Here is a 24,770-nt window from a genome sequence, read left to right on the forward strand (position 1 = left end):
TCAAAATAAAATATTTTTCAAAGATATACCAACAAATAGGTATACACAATAATCTAACACTAACTGAAGTTAAAGTTAATATAATATGCAAATTAGTGACAAACATTTTTTATAATAATAAATAATATTTATATATATATAATATTATTTATTTTAATTAGTACCTATTATGAAATTCTCAGGAAAATTTTCTGTTTTGGAATATGAAATTAAAAATGTACTCTGACATTCAAAAAATTAAATACGTTAAACAAATGGTAAACTACCATTGGTAATAATGAAACAAATTGTTATTTAATGACTCGTAAATGTTTAAAAACAAAAAAAATGTAATGATTTTCTTCATAGGTAATGTATTAATTATTGTTTCCAAATAAAATAATCACCCTGTATTAAGAATAAGCCAACAACCACGTGAGCGCCGTTGTTTAAATGCTTTGTAAAATATAAATGATTGTAAGAATAGATACGACTCAGCTGTATCACCACGCGTGCCGACATTCACGCACGCGAGCGTAGGTGGCCTAGGTACAAGTCACCGTTAGACTTTCGTTGCGGTGATATTTTCCGGTGCAGCTGTCAGGTCGGTGCAGCCGTGCGTGTACCACCGGTGTACGAGTACGATCGACCGATACGTAGTCATATAGGTATATCATAATAATTAGGTACATACATTATATTATAAAATAATAAAAAAATTGAATATTGCAACAGATCTTAGATCCCCCCTCCCTCAACAAAAAAAAAAAAAATACTCCTATTAGGTATATCAACCAAAATAAGTAAATTTTTTAACTTTTATGTATAATATCAGTTTAAAACTAAACAATAATAATTTATAATATACAATATAATATTGCATAGTAAAATGTAGAACGCTGCACGCACATGGCATACATATTCAACGAAAATGCTAATAATATCATAGTAATTGACAACTTATTAACATAATAAGACATAAGACATTCTGTGATTTTGTATTTATTTAATGTTCTAAAAAGACTTAAGTATATTTTTTTAATTTTGTTGTCGAGTTTTATAGTATAAATAAAACTTAGTACAAAATGTAAACATTTTTATTAATGTTAATAAAAAAAAAAAAAAAAAAAAATGAAACGAGTAAAAATAATGATTTTTTAATCTAGGTATATAACAATTAACAGTAAAAAGTTAAAATATATTTCTGAATAATTAAAGTTACATTTATTGAACTTTTTTACAAAATTAAAAATAATTAAAATATATATATATTTAAAGCTATCAAGTTAGCCATTAAGTATCTAACCTTGTATCTTTATCATTGAATAGGTATCGGATGGAAGCATTAAATTTGAATTAAATAATAGATAATTGTAGGTATATAATGAAAAACTATCCTAAACGAATAGGTACTAAACAAAATTACCAAATAGTAATTTTAAAAATATTAAAACGTATCATTATAAAATTAATACATTCTTCACATCGTTCAGAATCTAAACTCTAAAGGGCTAGGTTAGGGTTAGCTTCATTTATAAAAAGAAATTGATATACTACTTACAATTCTAATAGCATAAAAAATATTAATTTTTAATAATATGGTCCTGTTTTATATTATGTATATGTATACTTTAAAATCCTAAGAATTTTAATTTTAATGATTTTTGAAAAAAATTGAAGGAGGCATGCTTGATAAATTATTCTGTATATAGAAAGCTATAATTTATAACTTATAAGTCTAAATAATTATATGGATCATAAGTGGTAGTATAGACCCTCTTGGCAAGATCACAATAAGAGGACAGGAAATCCTCTAAATAAAATATTAATAGTATCTTGTCCAAACTTTAAGACTAGTAATATTATCGAAAACAATGTTTTTTTTTTAACTAAATCTGGTACATTTTATTTTTTAAATTATTAAAAATAATAATATGAATTTTAGAAGTTTGAAGTTGATTTCATAATCTATATTGCTATATAATTTTAAAGCTTAAAGCGTCGCTCAACTGACCATAATGTTTTCATTAGATTCATAAGATTTCAATAACTTCATCAAAGAGGTCTACACTCTACATTGTTTGCTAGTTAGTAATTTCTGTTTTATGAACGTAGTCAAAACTCAAAAGGTTGTATTTATCTTTATATGTAAATAACGTTCTTGCAACATGGCACTTCTAAATTTAGTTTTTGTTATATTTAATTTCGAAAATGATTTTTCATATGAACATATCGTCACAGAAATGACCACGGGTGATTTTAAAGCTTTAAATACTGTTGTATTATATGTATGAATATTTTATAAGAGATGTTATAGTACGTAAGAAATAAGTTAAGAAAAACTATAGATAATAAGTAAAATTCAATAAGTTAAGCAATACTTAATTATTCACACAAATAGGTTAAAATAACAATTGTGCAATTCAGTGTCAGTAAACTTTATATTACAGTTAGCATAGTAAGCAAGATATAATAATAAGAAATGTAAATAAATTTGTTTAATAATTTATTAATCGGTTAAAATAACAATTACATAATAATCATAATGTCTATAAACTGTAAATTTAACGTAGTAATAGAAAAATGTAAAACAATCGATAGTAATTCGATTGTAAGTGTAATATATAAGAGAGATGGCTAAGACAGCAAAGGGAGTCAGTGGTGGTGATCGTGTGACTCGATCACCACCGGACGTCGTGTTTAAATAAAGTTCTTTTGCGTTATTTTGTGTTTAACTTTATTTTGGTATACGTCCGAGTAATCGGCGTATACGACAATACATTACAAATTATAGCTTCTCAGCTGGTTCCAGACATTATTAACCAATCCATCCACTTTTCACAATTGACTTTATTACTTTATAACAATGCTGTTGATCGTTTAAATACCTAAACGAATTTCAGTTTCCAAATTGACAGTATCTTTAAATCATGTAGATAACATTTTGGCGCGATTAACCTTATCATCACTTATTGACCTTATCACCGGCCATGATAGAAGACAAACATTAAATGTAAAAAATAATGTTCCATCTAGTAATAACCCGTATAAACTCTTATACTGGTATTTATTATTTGCCGATTATTATTTATACTATTATTAGTTATATTGGTAAAATGGTAACGTTTTGAATTACCTGCCCAAATTAAAATTCCAAACCAGAGTTTTGACACATTTATAGACATACTAAACTCATGAAATACCATGATAATGTAATAATTTATAGGGGAACAATAACAAGAAAGTCTACTAGTGTTGAATATATTGCTGATACCAACCAATGTAAATCAAATGATATTGTAAATCATGTAGGAGTACAAGTTTCGTTAGATGTTTCAGATGTAAAAAAATTTTCCTTTGAGTGTTCCTTTTTTAATCACAACTGTACTAGTACTTCAATAACTACACCAAATAATTTTATTCTTGGGCAGAAAAAAGATGTTAAAGATCAGTCTTATGGTCTTACTTCTGAACAATACAGTTCATGATTAAGTTGTGAACAATTTTATGATTTTGAATCTAAAAAAAATGATTATATGGTATTTTCATAGTGTACAATAATATTACAACCTACCTATGTCGATTTTACGTCTCGATAACGGTATTACTTGGTAGTTCAAAGGTACTACGTAGTAGGCACGACATGAACTATAATATCTCAATAAGATAAATAAATACTCGACAAAATAATACCTACTTTTTTGTTGAAAATCGACCGACATCCCAACATTAAAACGACATCTGCGACATAGTTATACAACTAAACTCGTTATGCGTTCAGCGCTAGAGAGCGCTTTAGATACTATCATTATGATATATTATTATCGGTATTATGATCATTGATCATAATATTATTATACTATTGTGATATTAAAGGCTCTTATAGCTACTGTTGCTGTAGCTGTTACATCATTGTTTATTGTTCGCTTAAGTGTGATTTCGGGTGTGCAGAGGGATTCATGTACATCATCTGGTATTTTAATAAGAGTGAAATAATATTATTTTGTTCACCCAGACACCCTGAAGTTAGTATTATTTTTTAGATCAAAATTATGAAAATTGATACAGATTAAAATAAAATACATTTTTAATAAGAATAACTAATAAGTTATCATGGAGGAGATGAAGGCAAATAGTATGCAGATGATACTGATAGAATATTTGACATTTATATAAAGCTAAAGGATAAAACGATTCAAAAAGTTTTGTATTAAAAATGTACCTATTATCTGTACTATTATCTTATGTTGAAAAAGTAAATTAGTGATAGGAGCAAACATTTTAGTAAGCCGCTGAGACATAAAATCATCGCCAAAATGATACTTAGTAAACCATTTTACCTTCGTAACCTAAGTGCCTAACCTAACCTTCGTGAAAACGAATTTATTGTAAGCTGACATGAGTTATCATTTTTTTTTAAGATAAAATGATTAACAAATATAATTTAATAGATACCTACCACAATTAGTAGTGATGGGTATAATCGAATGATTAGTAATCGAGAAATTTTCATAATCAAGATATCAATTGAAATATTGCTATTATTGAGAGATCACTCGATCAAAATAATTAAAATGTTTTAAACGAAAAATGGAGTAAAATCTTGTAATGGAAATTATCGCATTATTTGTCATGACAATCGCTAGAAACCAAATTTTTAAATAATCTTATTCAATTGGTAAGAAATACAAATTATTTTTTACTACAGTATAAACTGTTAAATGTTAGTTATTACCTACTTATTATGTCTACTGAATAATAGAAAACATTCGATGTGTTATAAATTAATTTATACATTTTAATTTTTAATAAAATACTTTTTCATGTTTTTATAAATATACATAGTCACATAGATGTACATTGATAAGGTAGTAATAATTAATAAAATACAAACTGAATTTTAAAAAAACTATTATTAAACGTAAATACATCGAACAGTTCGATTCGAACTTTGATGATATAGTTATGAATAATAGTTATTAATTAATTAACAATGTTGTTTTTTTGTATTTGCGACTATTTACACTATAATTAATCGTTAAAACGCTTCTATTTACAACTATGAGAGTAGATTTGGTCGTTTTAGATATTAAATTGGCCTTAGTTGGTACTTAAGAGAAGTTAAAATTAAAAAATTCTTCTACTTTTTTTATAATAAGAAAAACAAACAAAAAGTTAAGTGAAAACCCAGTTTTTGACTAGATAAATTATTTTTTTATTTTGTTATAATTCAAAAACAAATAACCACAGCAAGTCAGCAACTTAATGTTTATTTACAAGATATGTTTATTGTTATATTATAAACTTAGTAGTGCAGTGGTTCCTAACTTCTTCTATCCTATGTTTTCAAAAAAATACCTATAATTCCTAAAATAATTTTACAATTTTTCCCTACATTTTAAAATAAAAATAATTTAATGAATACAATTTTACTACGTAATGATTGGTCGCGCCTCCCTAGCAATTTTTTCACCCCCCCCCCCTTCTAGTTTCGGAAACACTGATTTAGTGCCTAAGTTTAATTACTTATTTTTTTAGAATAAAAACTATTCTTACGTAAACTATGTTTTAGCGTCCCATATCCGAAAAAAAATGAAAATACGTCACTGAATGTACCTACTATATAGGTACCTACTCGTACTTGAAATTGTTACCAAATATTTATACAAGCATTATCAATACAAGGTATACAATTTATTTAATATAATAAATACAGGCGTAGATTGGGGAAGTGCGAGGGGGTTTAGCTCCTCCCCCAAAAAAAGATCGAAAGACCCCTAAAATGATTGAATACTTATCAAAGTCACGTGGCATGCCGGACGTCGGACTTATTTTACAATAATTGCCAACATCTTAGAACCTCACAAAATATTGGTTTTTCCCCCGAAATGTATTGTTATTATAATAATTTATTATTACCTTAGGGCAACAATTAATACGGCTACGTAGTACGTATACTTATACTTATGCTGCAAGAAAATTTAATAACAGTTCAATAAGATACATTGAAAAATATATCAATATCAATATTGGGAACGTTATTGATGTAGCAGATATTTGCTAATCAAAATAATAGGTTTATTATACTAAAATAATAAAATATTTGTTGTACCTATTTTAAATTATTTTTTTCAAAGTATATAATATAAGATGTAGTTAGTAATGTGTGTTAAGTAGTTTTTCTTTTAAGTTGGTAATTAATAGTACCTAGTTAATGTTTATTGAAAGTAATATTGTTATTAGTGAGGGCGTGTGAGGGCCAAAGCCCCCACGAATTATTTTGCAAAGAACGGTTTAAGCCCCCCCCCCTAAAATTAAATCAAATCTCTGCTTATGATAATTATTATTTTATTCAAAATATTTTGAATCTCTTTGAGATATATTTATATATTTTTTTTTTAGATACTGATCGAAATACCTAATGAATGTATTGATTTTACAATAATGTACCTTTAGTTTTTTATTTATCTTCATTTTTAGGACAAAAAATTATTCGACTTTCAACTTTGGAGGTGATTTCTGGTATCAAATTGGATCTAATTGATACTTCAGGTAGGTCAAAACTTAACTTTTCCTATTTTTTTTTTTAATAGGTACGTACATTTTATAATATACCATATTGAATATGTACAGTATACATAAATTGATTTTTCTATATCGCGTGTCTCAAATAATTAATATTCAAATATTTTAAGTCCAAGATCATATCTCCATCTATTGATGACATCGCGTGTTCGTAAAGGTATTCGTGTAGCAGGTGATTTACAGCTATTTATTAAGTATAGTTGATGATAGACAGTTATTTTGTTGTGTTCGTCGTGTTTAGTGTATACCTACTATCGACGTTACACTTTTCCCAATAATTGAAAAAGAAGTACTCCCAATGCCCAAGAACACTGCAGAAGAACAATTATGTTATAGGTATGAGCAGAATCATATAAGATTTTATAAAATCATGGCTTTGATCGTTTGACAGTAAATCGCTTAAAAATCTTGGTGATTTACAAACAGGAACTAACACTCAGATAGTAGAATGTGATTTGGATTTTGGTCACATCTTAAAATGAAAATACATCGAAAAATGCACGGGACTAAATCTGAACTTTTATATCGTTATCTCATAGAAGTATGATGACCATCAATTAACTCCTAATAAACACTTTATCGAAGCTTTTAATAGATATTAAAAATGTTTATTGTACCTAAACATTTGTACAGTTTGCAAGTAACTGCATTATTTTCAATTTTAAGTATGAAAATAAGGTATGGAATAAATATAGGTATTTGTATGTAGATGACTAATTTTAAATTCTGCGTACATTACTAACATACCAAGATAAATCGCTTGCACACGAATGTCCTCACTCCTCGAAGATATTATATAATGCATATTGTTTTAATATATAATGTTAAAAAGTAATTATGTATAGTTTACCGTATTGAGTTTTTGGAAAACTATATAAAACACAGTGCAGAGTCATCTATTGTATATATAACATACATTTTAATTCATATATTATTTTATGTACCTACCTATATAAATCGGGCTATACCTATCTACCTATATAATGTGTACAATAGGCCATCGCTGATGAGATACATTGATACATAAGTAATACATATATATATTTACAAATACCTACATACATATTTTGCTCATATATAATTTATAACCGTAATATTTAAGTCAAGGTTTGTACCTTTATTACAGTTGGTCACACGGTGACACGATGAAGGTAGCGTACTTACTATTATTTTACTATCTATTTTGTAAACAACATATAAATTATTAACGGAGAAACATTTTTTTTTTTTTAGTTTTTCTTTTGCCGCTTGCATGTTATTAAATACAATTGTTCCAACTCGACGTCGCTTTTTCGCCCTCCATTACGACATCATCACTTATCTCTTATAGATTGTGGTGGATAGTGGTATAGGATAGGTTAGTATACCTATATTATACATTAAAATGTATAAATGCAGTGCGCGAGTGTGTGTTAATTATAAACTTAAATAATAATATACCTAATTCAAACTTGGGCGGGCGTCACACATAAACACTTTATAATATTTATATATATATGTATAGTGCGTATATATATGCGTAGTCAAACGTCGCTCTCTCTAATACGCTCTCACGACGACGACGACGACGACGACCGTATTTTCTTATATTATTCTTTATTTTTTTTCTCTCGTCGGCCCTTCGTTTTTTGTATTTATTTATTTATTTATTTTTTTTTTTTTTACTACTATTATTATTGTTATTCCGTTTGTAACGTTCGTGTTTGCCGCCGCCGCCGCCGCCGCCGCCGCCGCCGCCGTTGTGTTTAACACCAAAGCGCGCAACGCGTACGTATGTGTGCGCGTATATATGCATATACGTACGTGTTCGTACGTGCGTGTGTGTGCGCGGCGCGCGCGCGCGAGCCTACCTACACACACACGACGTATATATCAAACGACAATCATTAATCTTTTCCAGACGCACAGAATTAACTGTCAAATGCACATCGCAAACACCGAATGTGTACCTCCCCGCCGCACTCGCGCGCGGCCGGTCGCCCCTCGAGCGCCCGTGCCCGTCTCGCCGCCGAGGCCGCCGCGCGCGACCCCTCCGCCGCCGGACGGCTATGATGCGAACGGCGGCGGCGGCGACGACGACGACGACAACGACTATTACAATACGCACAAACACACACACGCGCAGCACGTTAATATATTACGTTGTATACATGTGTATGTGTGTGTATAATATAATGTGTACGAGACACACACACACACACACACAAATACACACAAACACATAAACACACACACACACACACACACACAAACACACACATACACACACACAAATACACACATACACGCACACACACAGACACATAAACATAGACACACACACACATATACACACACATACACACACACACACATACACACATACACACACACAGACACACAAACACACCATTGCCGCCATCATCGCATTACCCGTTTTACGCTCGTACACACACATGCGAGCACGTCACACAGTTGTAACGCCGCCGCGTGTGTATTTATACATTATGTACGCATTGTAAATGTTTACGTGAGCGTAAATATATATCGGACGCGAATTATTTTTTTTTTTTTTTATTTTCCGTATACGCGAGTACAACCCCTGCAAACCGTTTTTACGTTCATTATACATTCATACCGCCGTTTTGATATAATATCATGCAAGTCGCGAGTATTCACTCTACGCTATATTATGTAGGTATATTACCTATATATACCTAATGTATTAACAAGTATGTACCTGTAATATATAATAATATACAGGACCGGATCCGAGAGGGATACTCGGAGACATAAGCTGGGGAGCCCCCTCCAGTTTGGACGTTTTCTATGTTATATATTTATTTATATAATAATTGATATAGTTCATAGGTGTATACTATACATAATATTCCTTTAAGTTATAACAATATTGTAAAATATAAATAAATTTGTTAATATATCAATATCAAATATTACCTATATAATATTAAACTTATAATTTACTATCCGACTACGTGTATTAAAATTAAAATTGTATGTTTTTTGAAAAAAAATTTAGTGATGTTTTGTTTTTTTGTTTTTAACTACTTACGAGTATGTATACCTAGCACCCCGATCCACACCTGACAATAAATATATTATATTTTCTGAACGTAAAATTTTTATTTTTGTATACAATAGTCATTATTGTGTTATTTATTTTAGTGCAATATATTATGCATTAATTATCATATAGGTGATTTGAAATATTGATTTCTATACTGCTATCACTGCAGTGCTGTAGGCTCTGATAAATAATGTGTTGGGCTAATTTTTAGTGAGGAGTAAAGATTAACATAAGGCCCCTCACAATCACCAAAAAATAGATTGTATCGCTATTCACAATATTAAAATTCGTAGTAATCACCATGGCATAATATATAAATATATAATTATTGTTCACACATTCTTTATACATTATACCTATATACTAGAGAGCCTAAACAATGTTATTAATTATATAATAATATAATAATTATACATATAATTTATATAATAATATAATAATTAATTATTATTATTTATTATATTTTAATATTTATTATATCTAGGCACTCTAGTACCTATATTATACAATATAGGCACATGTATATTGTATATACATATATCTCACGCAGTGTTGAACGTTGTTTTTTGATGCCTAGGCGATAGATACAATTATACATATTATGACATAGATTATATATACACAGGTATATTATATTATATTCACAGTTTGCACGTATATGTGTACACCGATAAGTATAATTTATTTACGCGGACTTAGTTTTATAGAGCTGCAGATTATTATTTTGATTTTCAATAGCAGTACACAATAAAATCCATACTATGATTTTAGTATAAAATAAAAATATATAATAGAATAAAAATTCATTTTTTTTTTTTTTTTTTGTAGTATTATATGGTATTATAATCTAATTAAATTGCCTAAATATATCATGTAAAAGAACAATGTAAATTATTTTGTTTATAGACAAAGTAAACACTAAAATACTACTTTTTATCTTTTAATCAAAAACCTTGCAACGTTAAAACCTCGACGAATATATTGTTAAGGTCTTATAAATAAATAATAACCTTCACAGGACTTACCTACTGCAGTAACAAATCACGTCATCTCTGTATTAATTTATCATTATACCAAGTATACTGACTCGATAATATTATAATTGTTGGTACCTATAATCGTTGTTTATACATATTACATATTACAGTATTATAGTATATAAGTATTAAGTATAAATGTATATAATCAATTGTATTATGTAAATAAATAACAATGAATAACGAAAAAATAAACAAAAATATATATTAATAAGTTAAACATTTAAATGATGAATTTTATTTAAATCGATGATTGCAGAAACGTCACAAGTTACATATTTTATGAAATTGAGATATTATAGTAAAAACGTATAACTGCTAGTCATGTGTTTCTATACGTTGAGTGTAAAAACGTCTTTAGTTTTATATAATTAGTATATATTATGATATATTTTAATAAGTAGGTATTTATTCTTAAATAAATTATTTTTTCGAAATTATTTATATTATACAGTTTTTATCAATTATCCAAAAGTTTAAAATAATTGACTCATGATGTTTTTGCAATCATCGATTCGTTTAGTAATTTAGATAATATACAAGCAGCACATGATTTGAGTGTACCTATATACCTACATAATAATATTATAAACCTGAGGATTTTGTGCGGGCCGGGTGCGTATAATTGTAATACGCGCGCCCGGTCACCGAAATACTTCGTACCACACACACCGACCGACCTGTGTAAAATGTGTGTATATATGTATAGCACTCAACAGAAAGTGGACAGGTTCGCCGAGCAAGATCTGAGAGTGCTAGTGTGCGGTGGTGTGTGTATGTGTGTATATTTGTATGCGTGTGTAACAACTAATAGCTAAGAACAAAGAGGTAAATGATAAAAATATGGTAATTCAAAATAAATGGTAACGCAGTAGAAATTTTTGTAAAAGGTTATAGTATAATAAATAATAATTATGATAATAATTTACGGCCCTTTTGGCCCAACAGTTAAAAATATGTATAGTATAATAATAATATTTGCCGGTTCGGCACAACCAAAATAACGATGATAATTATTAATGCGACCAATATTCAATAATAAAACTATAGGTAAAAATATAAATAATAATAATAATAAATAAAAACTCACAATTTGTGGAGCATTGCTGGCCAGCCGCTACCTATACAGCTATATAATAAAATTGACACATACAGCACGAAAATAATAATTGAAATTATACACAAATTTAAATAAATGACAGGTAAGATTATTGTCTTAATAAGAACCACAAATTACGGCGGTTGATGCACGTACACAATATAATAATACAGAAAGGTGGCGATTAGCGCCTATGAAATATAATAATACAGAAATGTGGCGATTAGCGCCTATGAAATATAATAATACAGAAATGTGGCGATTCGCGCCACACAAATATAATATAATAGACCGTGGCGATTCGCGCCTGCGATATAATAATGAACAAATGGTTTAATGGTAGCGATTTGCGCACACGAAACCGTACGTGTAGTATAACAAAAATGTGGCGATTCGCGCCCACAAATTGCAACTTTGCAAACAAAATAAACCCGTCGATTAGCGCACGTGACAAAAAAGTGCGTTATGGCATGAAACGCTGGAGAAGAACGACTAACATAATTAAAATAATACACGGCCGCCGCGGACCGACGGAAGACATAAAAATGCGGCTGATTGCGCTTAATCTTACTATTATATAACTATATAATTCACAAATACAAATTTAAACAATATATAAATGACATTAAAATGCGCGTGCGTGTGTGTGTGATCGGTCGGCAGCGGGATGTATAATATAATATAATAATGACGCGATAATAATAATAATATAGGGACGTCTTGGCGGCGACATTCTCCCCCCGTTGAAAATTATGAAGTTTCAACTTCTTGTTCCAGTGGGAGCCGACATAGCTTAGCGACAGGCCTTTGCATTTCAACTCCGGTAATAGTACGTAACGTCACTACACGAACGATACCATCGCCTCCTGGGTGCACCTTGACTATTCTTCCCAACTTCCATCTTGTCGGTGGAGTGCAATCTTCCTTTATTATTACCACGTCATTTATTGCCATTCCCCTTTTTGAGGTCAACCATCTTCCCCTGACTTGAAGCTGTGGTAAGTACTCGCTATACCATCGTCTCCAAAATATTTGCATTAGACCTTGTACAAATTTCCAACGTTTTAAGCGCGCTACTTCGGTTTGTGGTATCTCGGGTTCCGCTGGTAACAACAAGGTACCGCCTACTAGGAAGTGGGCGGGTGTCAGGGCATTGGGCTCACTTGGATCAGTATTCAATGGAGTCATAGGTCGAGAGTTGACGCACGCTTCAATTTGGCATAATAGCGTTTGTAGCTCTTCAAGATTGAGCCGTGTATCCTTGATGACGCGAACTAAATGAGTTTTTACACTCTTTACGGCGCTCTCCCATAAGCCACCGAAATGAGGGGCTGATGGTGGGTTGAAGTGCCATTCTACCCCTTCCCGGGCCATGAGATCTTCAGTGCCTTCCACGTAACTGGACAACTCCTTTTGCGCACCTACGAAGTTAGTTCCGTTGTCACTATATATCTTCCTACATTTCCCTCGTCTGGACATAAAGCGTCGCAATGATGCCATGAATGCGTCGCTTGTGAGTCCAACTACTGCCTCTAGGTGAATCGCTCTGGTTGTGAAACATACAAATACTGCTATCCAAGTTTTTATTGCTGTTACTCTACGTATGCCACTTCGGATCAGCAAGGGTCCTGCGAAATCAACGCCTGTTGTTGTGAACGGTCTTGAAAATTGCACGCGATTCTTCGGCAAAGGTGCCATCACTGGGTTCTCGAATCGTGGCCTTGAGCGAATACAGGTGACGCAGCGAGATGCTACAGATCGTGCCATTACTCTACCTCGTAGTGGCCAATAACGTTGTCGGACAGCGGCCAAAAGAGCTTGGGGTTCACAATGGTGCAATGCTCTATGTTGATCTTCGAAGATTAATCTTGTTACTTTATGCTTTGAGGGTAATACTATTGGATGCTTTTGAGTCTCAGCAATATCAGAATTTTCAAGTCGCCCTCCAACCAAAATTATTCCATCTTCACTAATAAACGGGCACAAGGTTCTGAGAACGCTTCCTTTCCGAACTGACCTTCCTGCTAGGAGATTCGTAAGGTCTATTCCAAACTCGTCGGCTTGCGCTCCCTTTATTAATCTAAGTTCTGCTAAGCGGAGATTTGTTACTGTAAGGTACCGTGGTAACGTGCTTCCTGTTTTCTTGGCTCGCCTGAACTCTATGAATTTTCCTAACCAAGCGATTGCACGAACAAGCTTGATCCAATCTGAATATAAGGGCAGCAAATCACTGGTTATGCTGGTCGTTATTAGCGCAAGACGAATTGGTCTTATCTCAGGCAGGTCTTCTTCTTTGACTATTGATTCAGCTTCATTTTTCCAATTGTGTTCCTCTGTTGTGAGCCAACTAGGTCCATTCCACCACTTAGTGCAATGTAATATTTCTGTCGGCTTTAATCCCCTTGATGCCACATCAGCTGGATTATCCTCGCTCCTAATGTGGTGCCATTGTTTAACGTTGGTACAATCTAGTATTTGATTGATTCGGTTAGCTACAAACGTTTTTAACCGTGTATTTTGACTATTTAGCCACCCTAATACTATTGATGAGTCTGTCCACAGTTGGAATGTATGTAGTTCAACAGACCATGACTCAGCGACCTTGTTTGCTAATTCCACTAGCAGCAAGGCGCCACTTAACTCTAGTCGAGGTATGGTCCATTCCTTCAGCGGTGACACTCTTGTCTTTGCACAAAGAAGCTGTGAACTCCACTTTCCTTGATTATCTCTCGTCCTGATATAGATGCAAGCTCCATATGCCTCCTGGGAGGCGTCGCAGAACCCATGTATTTCGGGAGGATGCTTTGACAACGGTTTCACCTTCCTTGGGATAGATAAACATTTAAGATCCTGTAAGTCACTAATGAATGATTTCCACCTTCCTAGAATGTCAGAAGAAAGTTCCGTGTCCCAATCTATTTTCATCGACCATATTTGCTGCAAAAACATTTTTCCTCTTAATAAGACAGGGCATAAGAATCCAAGTGGGTCAAAGACACGATTCAAATCAGATAATAGTGACCTCTTTGTGCATTTGTTCAACGACGGATCTATGGAGATGTTGAAGTGAAACTGATCTACTAATGGTTTCCAACCTAAACCCAGAGACTTCACAGTACTTCCATCTTTAATCTCTAGGGTAAAGAGCGGGTCGTCCTCAACCTTGTCTATCTTATCTAATACCCTCACAGAATTTGAACACCATTTTCGCAATTTGAGTTTGGCGGAGTTCAAAATATCACTTATCTCTTGTTGCGACTTCAAACATTCCTCTTCGGTGTCAGCTCCTGTCATGAGGTCATCCATGTAAAAGTCTCTTCCAATTATTTGAGCTGTATCAGGGTAGGATTCTTTCACATTTTCCGCTAAGGTTACTAGGCACTGAGTTGCGAGAAATGATGCCGATGTTGTCCCATAAGTTACGGTGGTGAGTCGGAACGTGCGCAGCGGGCCACTGGGGTTTGCCCTCCACACTATTCGCTGGAGATCCCAATCTGTTTTAGCAACTGCTACCTGTCTAAACATTTTTTCGATGTCTGATGTTAGCACGTATTGATGCTTCCTGAATCTTGCTAATATGGAGAAGACATCCTCCTGTACATTTGGTCCACACATCAAAACATCATTGAGCGTAACACCAGTCGAACTCCTTGCAGAAGCATCGAATACAACGCGGACCTTAGTGGTTAGGCTCGACTCCTTAATCACTGCATGGTGAGGTAGGTAAAATGATCGCTTAGGTATTTGATCTTCATCAATTACCTCTTCCATGTGCCCAAGAGCAAGGTATTCCTCCATAAATCTAGTGTATTCCCCTTTAAGCTTCTCATCTCGCATTAGCCTCCTTTCTACACTTAAAAAACGGGTGGTTGCGATTTTCAGCGTATCACCGAGCTCTTCGACTAAGGGCTTCAATGGCAATCTTACGATAAACCGGCCGTCCGTTTCCCTCTTTGTGTTCTCCTTGAAATGTTCAACGGTCTGCTTCTCTTCCGACAACTTGAGATTGGTTTTTGAATGCCGTCCGTATAGATTATCTTCTTTGTCCTTCAACGCTCTCCAATCTTCTTCTAACAACTGTCCCATCGATGCAACGCCCGGGAGAGAAATTACACCAATTTCACCTGTCACTATCCAGCCGAATTTGCTACCTTGCAGGCACAGTGAATCCACTCCCAAATGAACTCGTTCCGGGTCCAAAAGATCGAAGAACGAGCCTCCCCCAATAAGCAAGTCTACTGACCCTGCCTCGAAAAACATCGGATCCGCCAAGCCCTTTACTAGTTCTTCTGGTATATTCCAACCATGCGCTGGGGAGGCTACTGCGGGTAGTGTGTCCACGATTACCGGCAATATATAACAAGATAGATTTAAGCTGAAATTTGTCACTCTTGACTTGAGTTGCACTTCCACACAGGAACTTGACTGCACGTGACTTGATCCAATACCGTTTATTGGCAGAATTGAACACCTTGTCGGCAGTTGCAACTTGTTGTACAGACTCTTGGATATGAAATTTACCTGAGACCCACTATCCAATATAGTCCGACATTGACGGTCATTACCAAATTTATCAGCTGCTAGTACAACCGCGGTTGACAGAAACACGTGACTGTTCTTGTAATTTACTAATAATGACACTTGATCTCCATCAGAACCCTTTTCGACGTTAAATGCGGCTTCGTTATCTTTTGGGTCAGTAACTGCAGACGTAACGTCTTGAACATGCCCTTCAAAGTGTAGCAGAGTATTATGAGCTCGTCTACATTTTATACAAGAATACTTAGACCGACATGTATCAGACATGTGATGTGGCGCCAGACAATTGAAACATAAACGCCTCCCACGCACATGATTAAATCGATCTGACACGGATAGTTCCTTAAATTTCAAGCAGGCATATAGCCTGTGTGATCCTTCACACAGGCTACACTTATCACGCTTCGATTCTGATGACGCCGCCAGTGCTATTCTTTTGCTAATGGTTCCTTGACTTGCCCTTTTCGATGAGTGGTTGGTTTCGTTTACCCTAATCGCTAGGGCTTCCGAGCTTTCAAAGGCGATGCTGCGGCTTGCCAAAAATTCCATCACTTCATTATATTTGGGTAACTCTGTATTCCTTTGTCGGAGTTGCCATTCATGACTGGATGCTCCGTCCATTCTTTCCACTAGAATAGTTACCAACCATGCGTCCCAATGTTTAATAGGCATGCTTAGCGCTTCTAATGCTGCTAAGTGCGCGGCGACATGTGATTGTAGCCTTGACAATTCTTGAGCAGTGGCAGACTGTACTCGAGGACTATTCATAATCTCCCGAATATGTGTTTGGATTACTAAACCCTTGTTGTCGTATCGCTGCTGAAGTTTTTGTATTGCTAATCCATAGTTGGCATCCGTCATTGGTAGAGACTTTATTAGGTCTAGTGCTTGTCCACTTAACGTTGATCGTAGGTAGTGGAATTTATGAGCTGGTGAATAGCTGTCTTGCTGGTGTACCATCACCTTGAAACTGTCGAAGAAAGCTTCCCATTCTTGGATATTCCCGTTGAATTTCGGTAAGTCGATCGGAGCTAGACGCGATCGAGGGTACGGCGCCGCTGAATCAAGCGAAGCATCATCACCTGATGCATTACGACGTTTATTTTTATTTATGATTTCTTGAATTAGAGAACGTGCAGCAAAATAATTATTTTCAAATTCTTCTCTTTCCCTTTCTTCTTCCGAAGGATCATCAGTGCTGAGCAATTCTATCTCTACTTGAATATCATCGAATTTTCTATTAATTTGTGGCAACTCTTCCTGCCTAAACTCTAGCAAGGATAGTGCTTCAACCTTTGGATCAAAATTTCCTATAAATTTTAGCGTTCGTGTAAGCGCAGCTTTCACAACACCTCGCTTACGTTTTAGATCCGATAATAGTTTCGATGTTTCTCCGTCTAAAACCATTGCTACCTTTATTGTAGCAATTTATAAGACAGATAATACCAGTCTAACTCCAAATATGATGTATCTTATAATTAAAAATGCACGCTAAAATAAAATACAACGTAAGCACGAGCTAATACAATAAAGGCTCAAAGTTAGAAAGTTGCATCGAATTTACGTATGATTTAATGAGCCACGTATATTATAAAATTGCGATATCAATGATAACAATAATAATAAATAATCGCGATACCGTCGTATGATATCACGTCGAGGTCACCAAATGTGCGGGCCGGGTGCGTATAATTGTAATACGCGCGCCCGGTCACCGAAATACTTCGTACCACACACACCGACCGACCTGTGTAAAATGTGTGTATATATGTATAGCACTCAACAGAAAGTGGACAGGTTCGCCGAGCAAGATCTGAGAGTGCTAGTGTGCGGTGGTGTGTGTATGTGTGTATATTTGTATGCGTGTGTAACAACTAATAGCTAAGAACAAAGAGGTAAATGATAAAAATATGGTAATTCAAAATAAATGGTAACGCAGTAGAAATTTTTGTAAAAGGTTATAGTATAATAAATAATAATTATGATAATAATTTACGGCCCTTTTGGCCCAACAGTTAAAAATATGTATAGTATAATAATAATATTTGCCGGTTCGGCACAACCAAAATAACGATGATAATTTATTAATGCGACCAATATTCAATAATAAAACTATAGGTAAAAATATAAATAATAATAATAAATAAATAAAAACTCACAATTTGTGGAGCATTGCTGGCCAGCCGCTACCTATACAGCTATATAATAAAATTGACACATACAGCACGAAAATAATAATTGAAATTATACACAAATTTAAATAAATGACAGGTAAGATTATTGTCTTAATAAGAACCACAAATTACGGCGGTTGATGCACGTACACAATATAATAATACAGAAAGGTGGCGATTAGCGCCTATGAAATATAATAATACAGAAATGTGGCGATTAGCGCCTATGAAATATAATAATACAGAAATGTGGCGATTCGCGCCACACAAATATAATATAATAGACCGTGGCGATTCGCGCCTGCGATATAATAATGAACAAATGGTTTAATGGTAGCGATTTGCGCACACGAAACCGTACGTGTAGTATAACAAAAATGTGGCGATTCGCGCCCACAAATTGCAACTTTGCAAACAAAATAAACCCGTCGATTAGCGCACGTGACAAAAAAGTGCGTTATGGCATGAAACGCTGGAGAAGAACGACTAACATAATTAAAATAATACACGGCCGCCGCGGACCGACGGAAGACATAAAAATGCGGCTGATTGCGCTTAATCTTACTATTATATAACTATATAATTCACAAATACAAATTTAAACAATAATATAAATGACATTAAAATGCGCGTGCGTGTGTGTGTGATCGGTCGGCAGCGGGATGTATAATATAATATAATAATGACGCGATAATAATAATAATATAGGGACGTCTTGGCGGCGACAGATTTTTTAAATTTATAATACAAATCTAATTAATTTACTTGCATACCTAGATATTATATATTATTATAAAATAATTATTTAGTTTTTGATTTGTACTATAAATTATTGCATTGCCGCATCATTACCTATGTACCTTTAATAAATAGTATAACCGTATAGATATTTAATATTATACTATAAATTATATAATATTGTTATTTTTTATTAAATGTTTTAAAATTTTGAAATCGACTATTCAAATACCTACCTGTTCTTTTACATTAACTTAATTTTCATAAAAATGCAATGCTATATTAAACTCATTTTTTATTTTTAGTAAATATTCTCTATAGTATAATATTTACATTCCCATGAAATATATATTTATATTATATTTATATGAGAATAAGATTAATGTTCATTCTCTGTGTATGAGTTAAGTTTAAATGACATATATTATATATACGTTAGTATTGTCACTTAATGCCTAATGGTAGGTTATATAGTTATATTATATAATATACGAGTATAAACATAATATAGCATACAATATAATAACATTGAGACATTTTTTCTTCACAACTATAAATCTTAAAACGGATTAAAGTAGTTTATAAAATATAAATCGATGTTTTAGTTCCGATTTATCGACATTCCCATTAAATTGCACAACAGGGAAATATTTTCCCTTTCTTCTTTTAAAGATATACCTATATATTGAAAATATTATAATACATTTATAACGCAAAAATGACCCAGAATGAAAGGAAAAGTCCATTTAGAACCCAATGACCATTATTACACATACGTAATGTCGACCTACTACTGCGTCACACGTGGAATTCACATATAAACAGTATCCCCTATTGTATGTTATGACTATCGATGCAATATAGTAACAAATCGTCGAAACCATATATATATTATTTTTTTGCCTTTTTTTCAGTAGATCGTAAGACCCTAAATCATCGCATGTAGCGATGTATGCTATCTATAATAATACGCGATGACACAATGAAGTCAGACCACTGCCCGGGATACTGCATACTTTCAAGATGTTAAAAAGGTCACTCGAGGTACTAACACCCATGGATATAATATATTACTATTATAAACTGCCAAATGCGGGGACACACAAGACGACTTAATGAAGGGATTTGCGAATCGTTTCTGTTTCCCTTCACGCGCGTCCGCGGGGTTTTATGGGTTCGGGTTGTTTTGCAAATAGCCACGATGACAATGGGTTGGACCTAAGGTTTTAAAGAAAAAAAGGCGATATTTCAAACCAGGCGTCACATACGCTTTTTTCGTTTTATTTGTTATACAACTATGTACACGTCCTAATATTCCAAGTCCTAAACATTATTAATGTGATTGATTATACTTATAAGGGTATTATTATTGATTTAAAAGGGATTACAACATAAAAAAAATGTGAATTACATTGAATGAATTATGTCACGGTAGCTTATACAATAATATAACACATTATATATTATGTCATTTAAACATATTTTTCTTTCTTTTTTTTTTTGATAAAATTGAAGACGATATAATAACACATATTGTAATGTCACTGTTGATAGGTATCTAATATAAAGAGTATAAATAATAATAATTAGACTAATATGGGCGATATATAATTATATACAGCTATTATAGCGATAAAATTCTGGATGGATAGTGAAATAATATGCTGTAGGTATAAAGTTTTTACTAGGTGTTACAAATAAATAGTGCGTGATGTACCTATGTCATAATAATGTAATATAGCACCATTTACTACCATAAAATAAATAAAAATGCGATGCATTATAATATCATTTTCACGTTAAGGACTATTTACTGTCCAGTTAATTGTTCATAAATTAAATATTTTACATAATATTAAATTTATAGAATTTATATTTTTCTTTCCAAATCTATTACGAAATAAAATATTTAAGAAGTATAAATTCAATGCTTTCTATTAAGTTCCAATCAACGACCAACATGGTACAACATGTGTATAAAGCATTATCAAATATCAATACTTATAGTGAATAATTTTTTTGGGTACTTATATAAACAGGGACGGATCCAAGAAGGGTGAAGGTGACGTCCCCCTAATTAAATAGAAAATAAGATATTATAATATAAATATAAATTGTCAATATATCTAGGTATTTTACTTTTTATTATATGCGCCCCCTCCCCTTGAAAAAAGTCTGGATCAACTCCTACTTATAAAAGATAAATATTTTATATACCTACTTAAATAATTTAATTTACGGCACTACGAATTTCTATCAAATATGCACAGTAAATATAACATTATAAAAGTCTATTTATTCAATTAACGTAAACGGTATTATAGTATTCTCTATTAATATATTGTATTAATGAATGATTTATATATCATATAAAATATACATAAATAATAGATACTATAGAGCAAGACGTATGGTTTATGACGAAGGTATAACTAAAAAACGATTATTATTGCATTTTAAATTATAACACATTTCTGGTTAATAATATTGATAGAATATAAATATGAAATAAATATATGATATTAATTATAATTTACGTTAGTGTACAATAACCCTTTAAACGAAAATAGATAGTAATATGATATTTACATTCTATATTTGTTAAAAATTATATAAAATGTGTAAATACTCTACAAATTTTTTTCTGCTTTTGAATGTTAAATTTTGACTGTATAGGTTGTCTATAATAAAAAAATAGCCATATCCAGAGGTGAGTATTATCACTTATCATTGAAGAGAGAATGAATTGAGAACCAATAGTTTAATTAGTTATTTTTTTTTATAAATTTCTATAATTTGTTCATAGATTATATTTTTATTATTTTCAGATTATAATTATTTTAAAAATATATATATAATGTATGCTATTATACACTATACACTATACATATAGGTATATTATAATAATTTTATCATAAGCAAATTATTTATATAGGTAGGTACTTACTGGTTAATGGTTATGATTTTCCTATATGTTTCATATTGCTCAACAGTCAACACTGAATTTCATTAAGAAATAATTACATGTACTTATTACAGTTTTATTTGTCCTTATCCTGTTCAGAAATATATATAAGTAAACATTAAAGTTATTGAGAAGTTAAAATATAATTATTGTTTGCTGAAAAAAAGAATGGAGCCTATTAAAAATATGTGCAGTTTAAATAAATATTATTATACTTGATAATTTGTATACATACTTAGTCATAATAGTCAACAATATACTCGTACCTATAATCTATATGTATAAATATTATATATCTATTGTATAAAATCCAACTTCCTAATTTTTAGTATTTACAAAGTCATCAATGAATAATGACTTTTTTGAAATATTTATTTTTAATATTATTGTAACCAGTGGCATATCAAATTATAGAAATAATATAAGGCAACTAATTATTTAATCTATTGTCAGTACCTATTATTCTTGCCGGTGCGGTGGTTACGTAATCGATGGTCCAGTTATACATATATACACACACATATATATATATACGATTCCGCATAATTTTTAATGCAACGTTGGCATTCCGAAAACAAAATAAATATTAGGTATTGTAAGTGTGAGCCACACTACAGTAATTTTAGCACGCGGTAAGCATACAACGGTGGCACCCGGTAACGCGAGTTAAAATGACGTGCGGTACTCGGGCGATACACGCGCGTTTTTACCGCGCGTCAAAATCGCTATAAGCATCGTGTAAAACGAAATAACGATGGAACGAAAATCTCGATATAACGATTAAGTCTATCGTTATTATATTTTTATATGTTGTAAATTGTATAATTAATAACTGATCGTTTTTTTATGAATTTTATAACTAATTATTACCTGTTTAATATTATTGTATACAATATTGAATATATTATCATATAATTATATTAAAATATATATAATTTATAATAACAAGAGTATAATTAATTGTATACTTACTGGTTATGATTTTCCTATATATTTCATATATTGCCCAACAGTCAACATTGACTTTCATTAAGAAATAATAACACGTACTTACTACAGTTGTATTTGTCCGTATCTTGTTCACAAATATATATGTATACATTGAAGTAATGAAACGAAAATACAATCCAAAATAATTAAGCTTTATAATACCATATCCAATTTAATTTGATTCTTCAATGACGGTAAACATCATAACTGTTATTATATTTTATAAGAATTGTGGCTAAAGCATAATAATTATTTAATTTAAAATAATTCTAGGTTAGGATGACTTTAGCTTATACAACTACCCTCATTGCCACCTTTAAAATACAACATTGATGACGATTTAAAAAAAAAAAACGTCAAAATATATTTCACTTGAAAATAATGTTTCAGATATTACTTAGTACCTATCGCTAGTACCTATCGCTAGTACCTATAAAATAAATGTATAGTCAATTTGTATTGATACCCATTATAGAACTAAAGATTTTCAATATCTTACATTTATTATTATTGTCTCATTATTATATTTTAGTATCATAGAGAGTAGAGACAACGAATACAAATCTACTTAATTGCATAAAATTATGCAATATTTCACGCATTCGTTATTATGAGTATATCGATATAGGTATACTTGATGGTACCAAAATACCATATGGTATAGGTACATAACAGTTAGATATAGAAACTATTAAATTTTACATTTATATAAATACACAACGTATATGAAACACTATTCACAGTATATAGTGGAAAATAGTATACATATTACACTGCGACGAACTATGGACGTATCTACTACTACTATACTTGCGTGCGCATAGCTACACTATACATCGGACATGCAAAAGTAGGGTTGAGGTAATCAATTTCCCGTGATCCGGCGTTTACCGGTAGCTCAGCGTATAATAATAATAGGTAATTACAATGACGGCGTTGGCGGTCAGTGTTGATAGGGTGTTTTCAGTGTACGCCCGCGTGTGTATATTTTATGTTTGTGTTGGTGTACAGTACTATATAGGGACCTCATATATGTATAAAATGTACTACTATAATATATATATATTAAAGGCGAAAACACGATAAACGTGTATGTGCATGGATTACGGTCTTTAGCCTTGTGTCCGTCCCTATATCCCCTCCCGCTCACGACCATTATATATATGTGTGTGGTGACTAACCCTTAATTAAATAGCACTCGGTGGCAAACTTTGCGGCTTTCGACCTTTCACGAGAAAATCTGACAAACTAGTCCTTTGCCGTTGCCGTCTCCACCGAATTCGCTAGCTGCAACACCAACATTTTATAGTAATCACATATAAAATAAATATTATATTTTATTATTTATTCACAAGATTTTATGCAGCTTAAAAATTATTACATGATTGATTTCATATTTAGGTAGATTCGTAGATGTATAATAAAAGAAGACAAACGCATCTAAAATATATATATAGTACGCGCGATAGCGTTTATATCCCATATCGAAATAAGTAATGAATTATTATGTACCTACTCATTATACATATAAGCGCGTTTAAGTTACATATTATAATACATAATTAATTATATTACAAGTTGCGCAGCATTATACATT

At 32.1% G+C, this 24,770-nt stretch overlaps 1 protein-coding gene across 1 annotated transcript; it reads right to left on the minus strand.

Moving 5' to 3' along the window:
• Positions 1 to 12,517: 12,517 nt before the first annotated feature.
• LOC126551954 (uncharacterized) lies at positions 12,518 to 17,713 on the minus strand. Its single transcript, XM_050206364.1, has one exon. The coding sequence runs from the start codon at positions 17,711 to 17,713 to the stop codon at positions 12,518 to 12,520; it is 5,196 nt and encodes a 1,731-aa protein (XP_050062321.1).
• Between the last annotated feature and the right edge of the window lie 7,057 nt (positions 17,714 to 24,770).

The sequence above is a fragment of the Aphis gossypii genome, chromosome 1 (genome assembly GCF_020184175.1).
Source record: "Aphis gossypii isolate Hap1 chromosome 1, ASM2018417v2, whole genome shotgun sequence".
NCBI classification, from domain to species: Eukaryota; Metazoa; Arthropoda; class Insecta; order Hemiptera; family Aphididae; genus Aphis; species Aphis gossypii.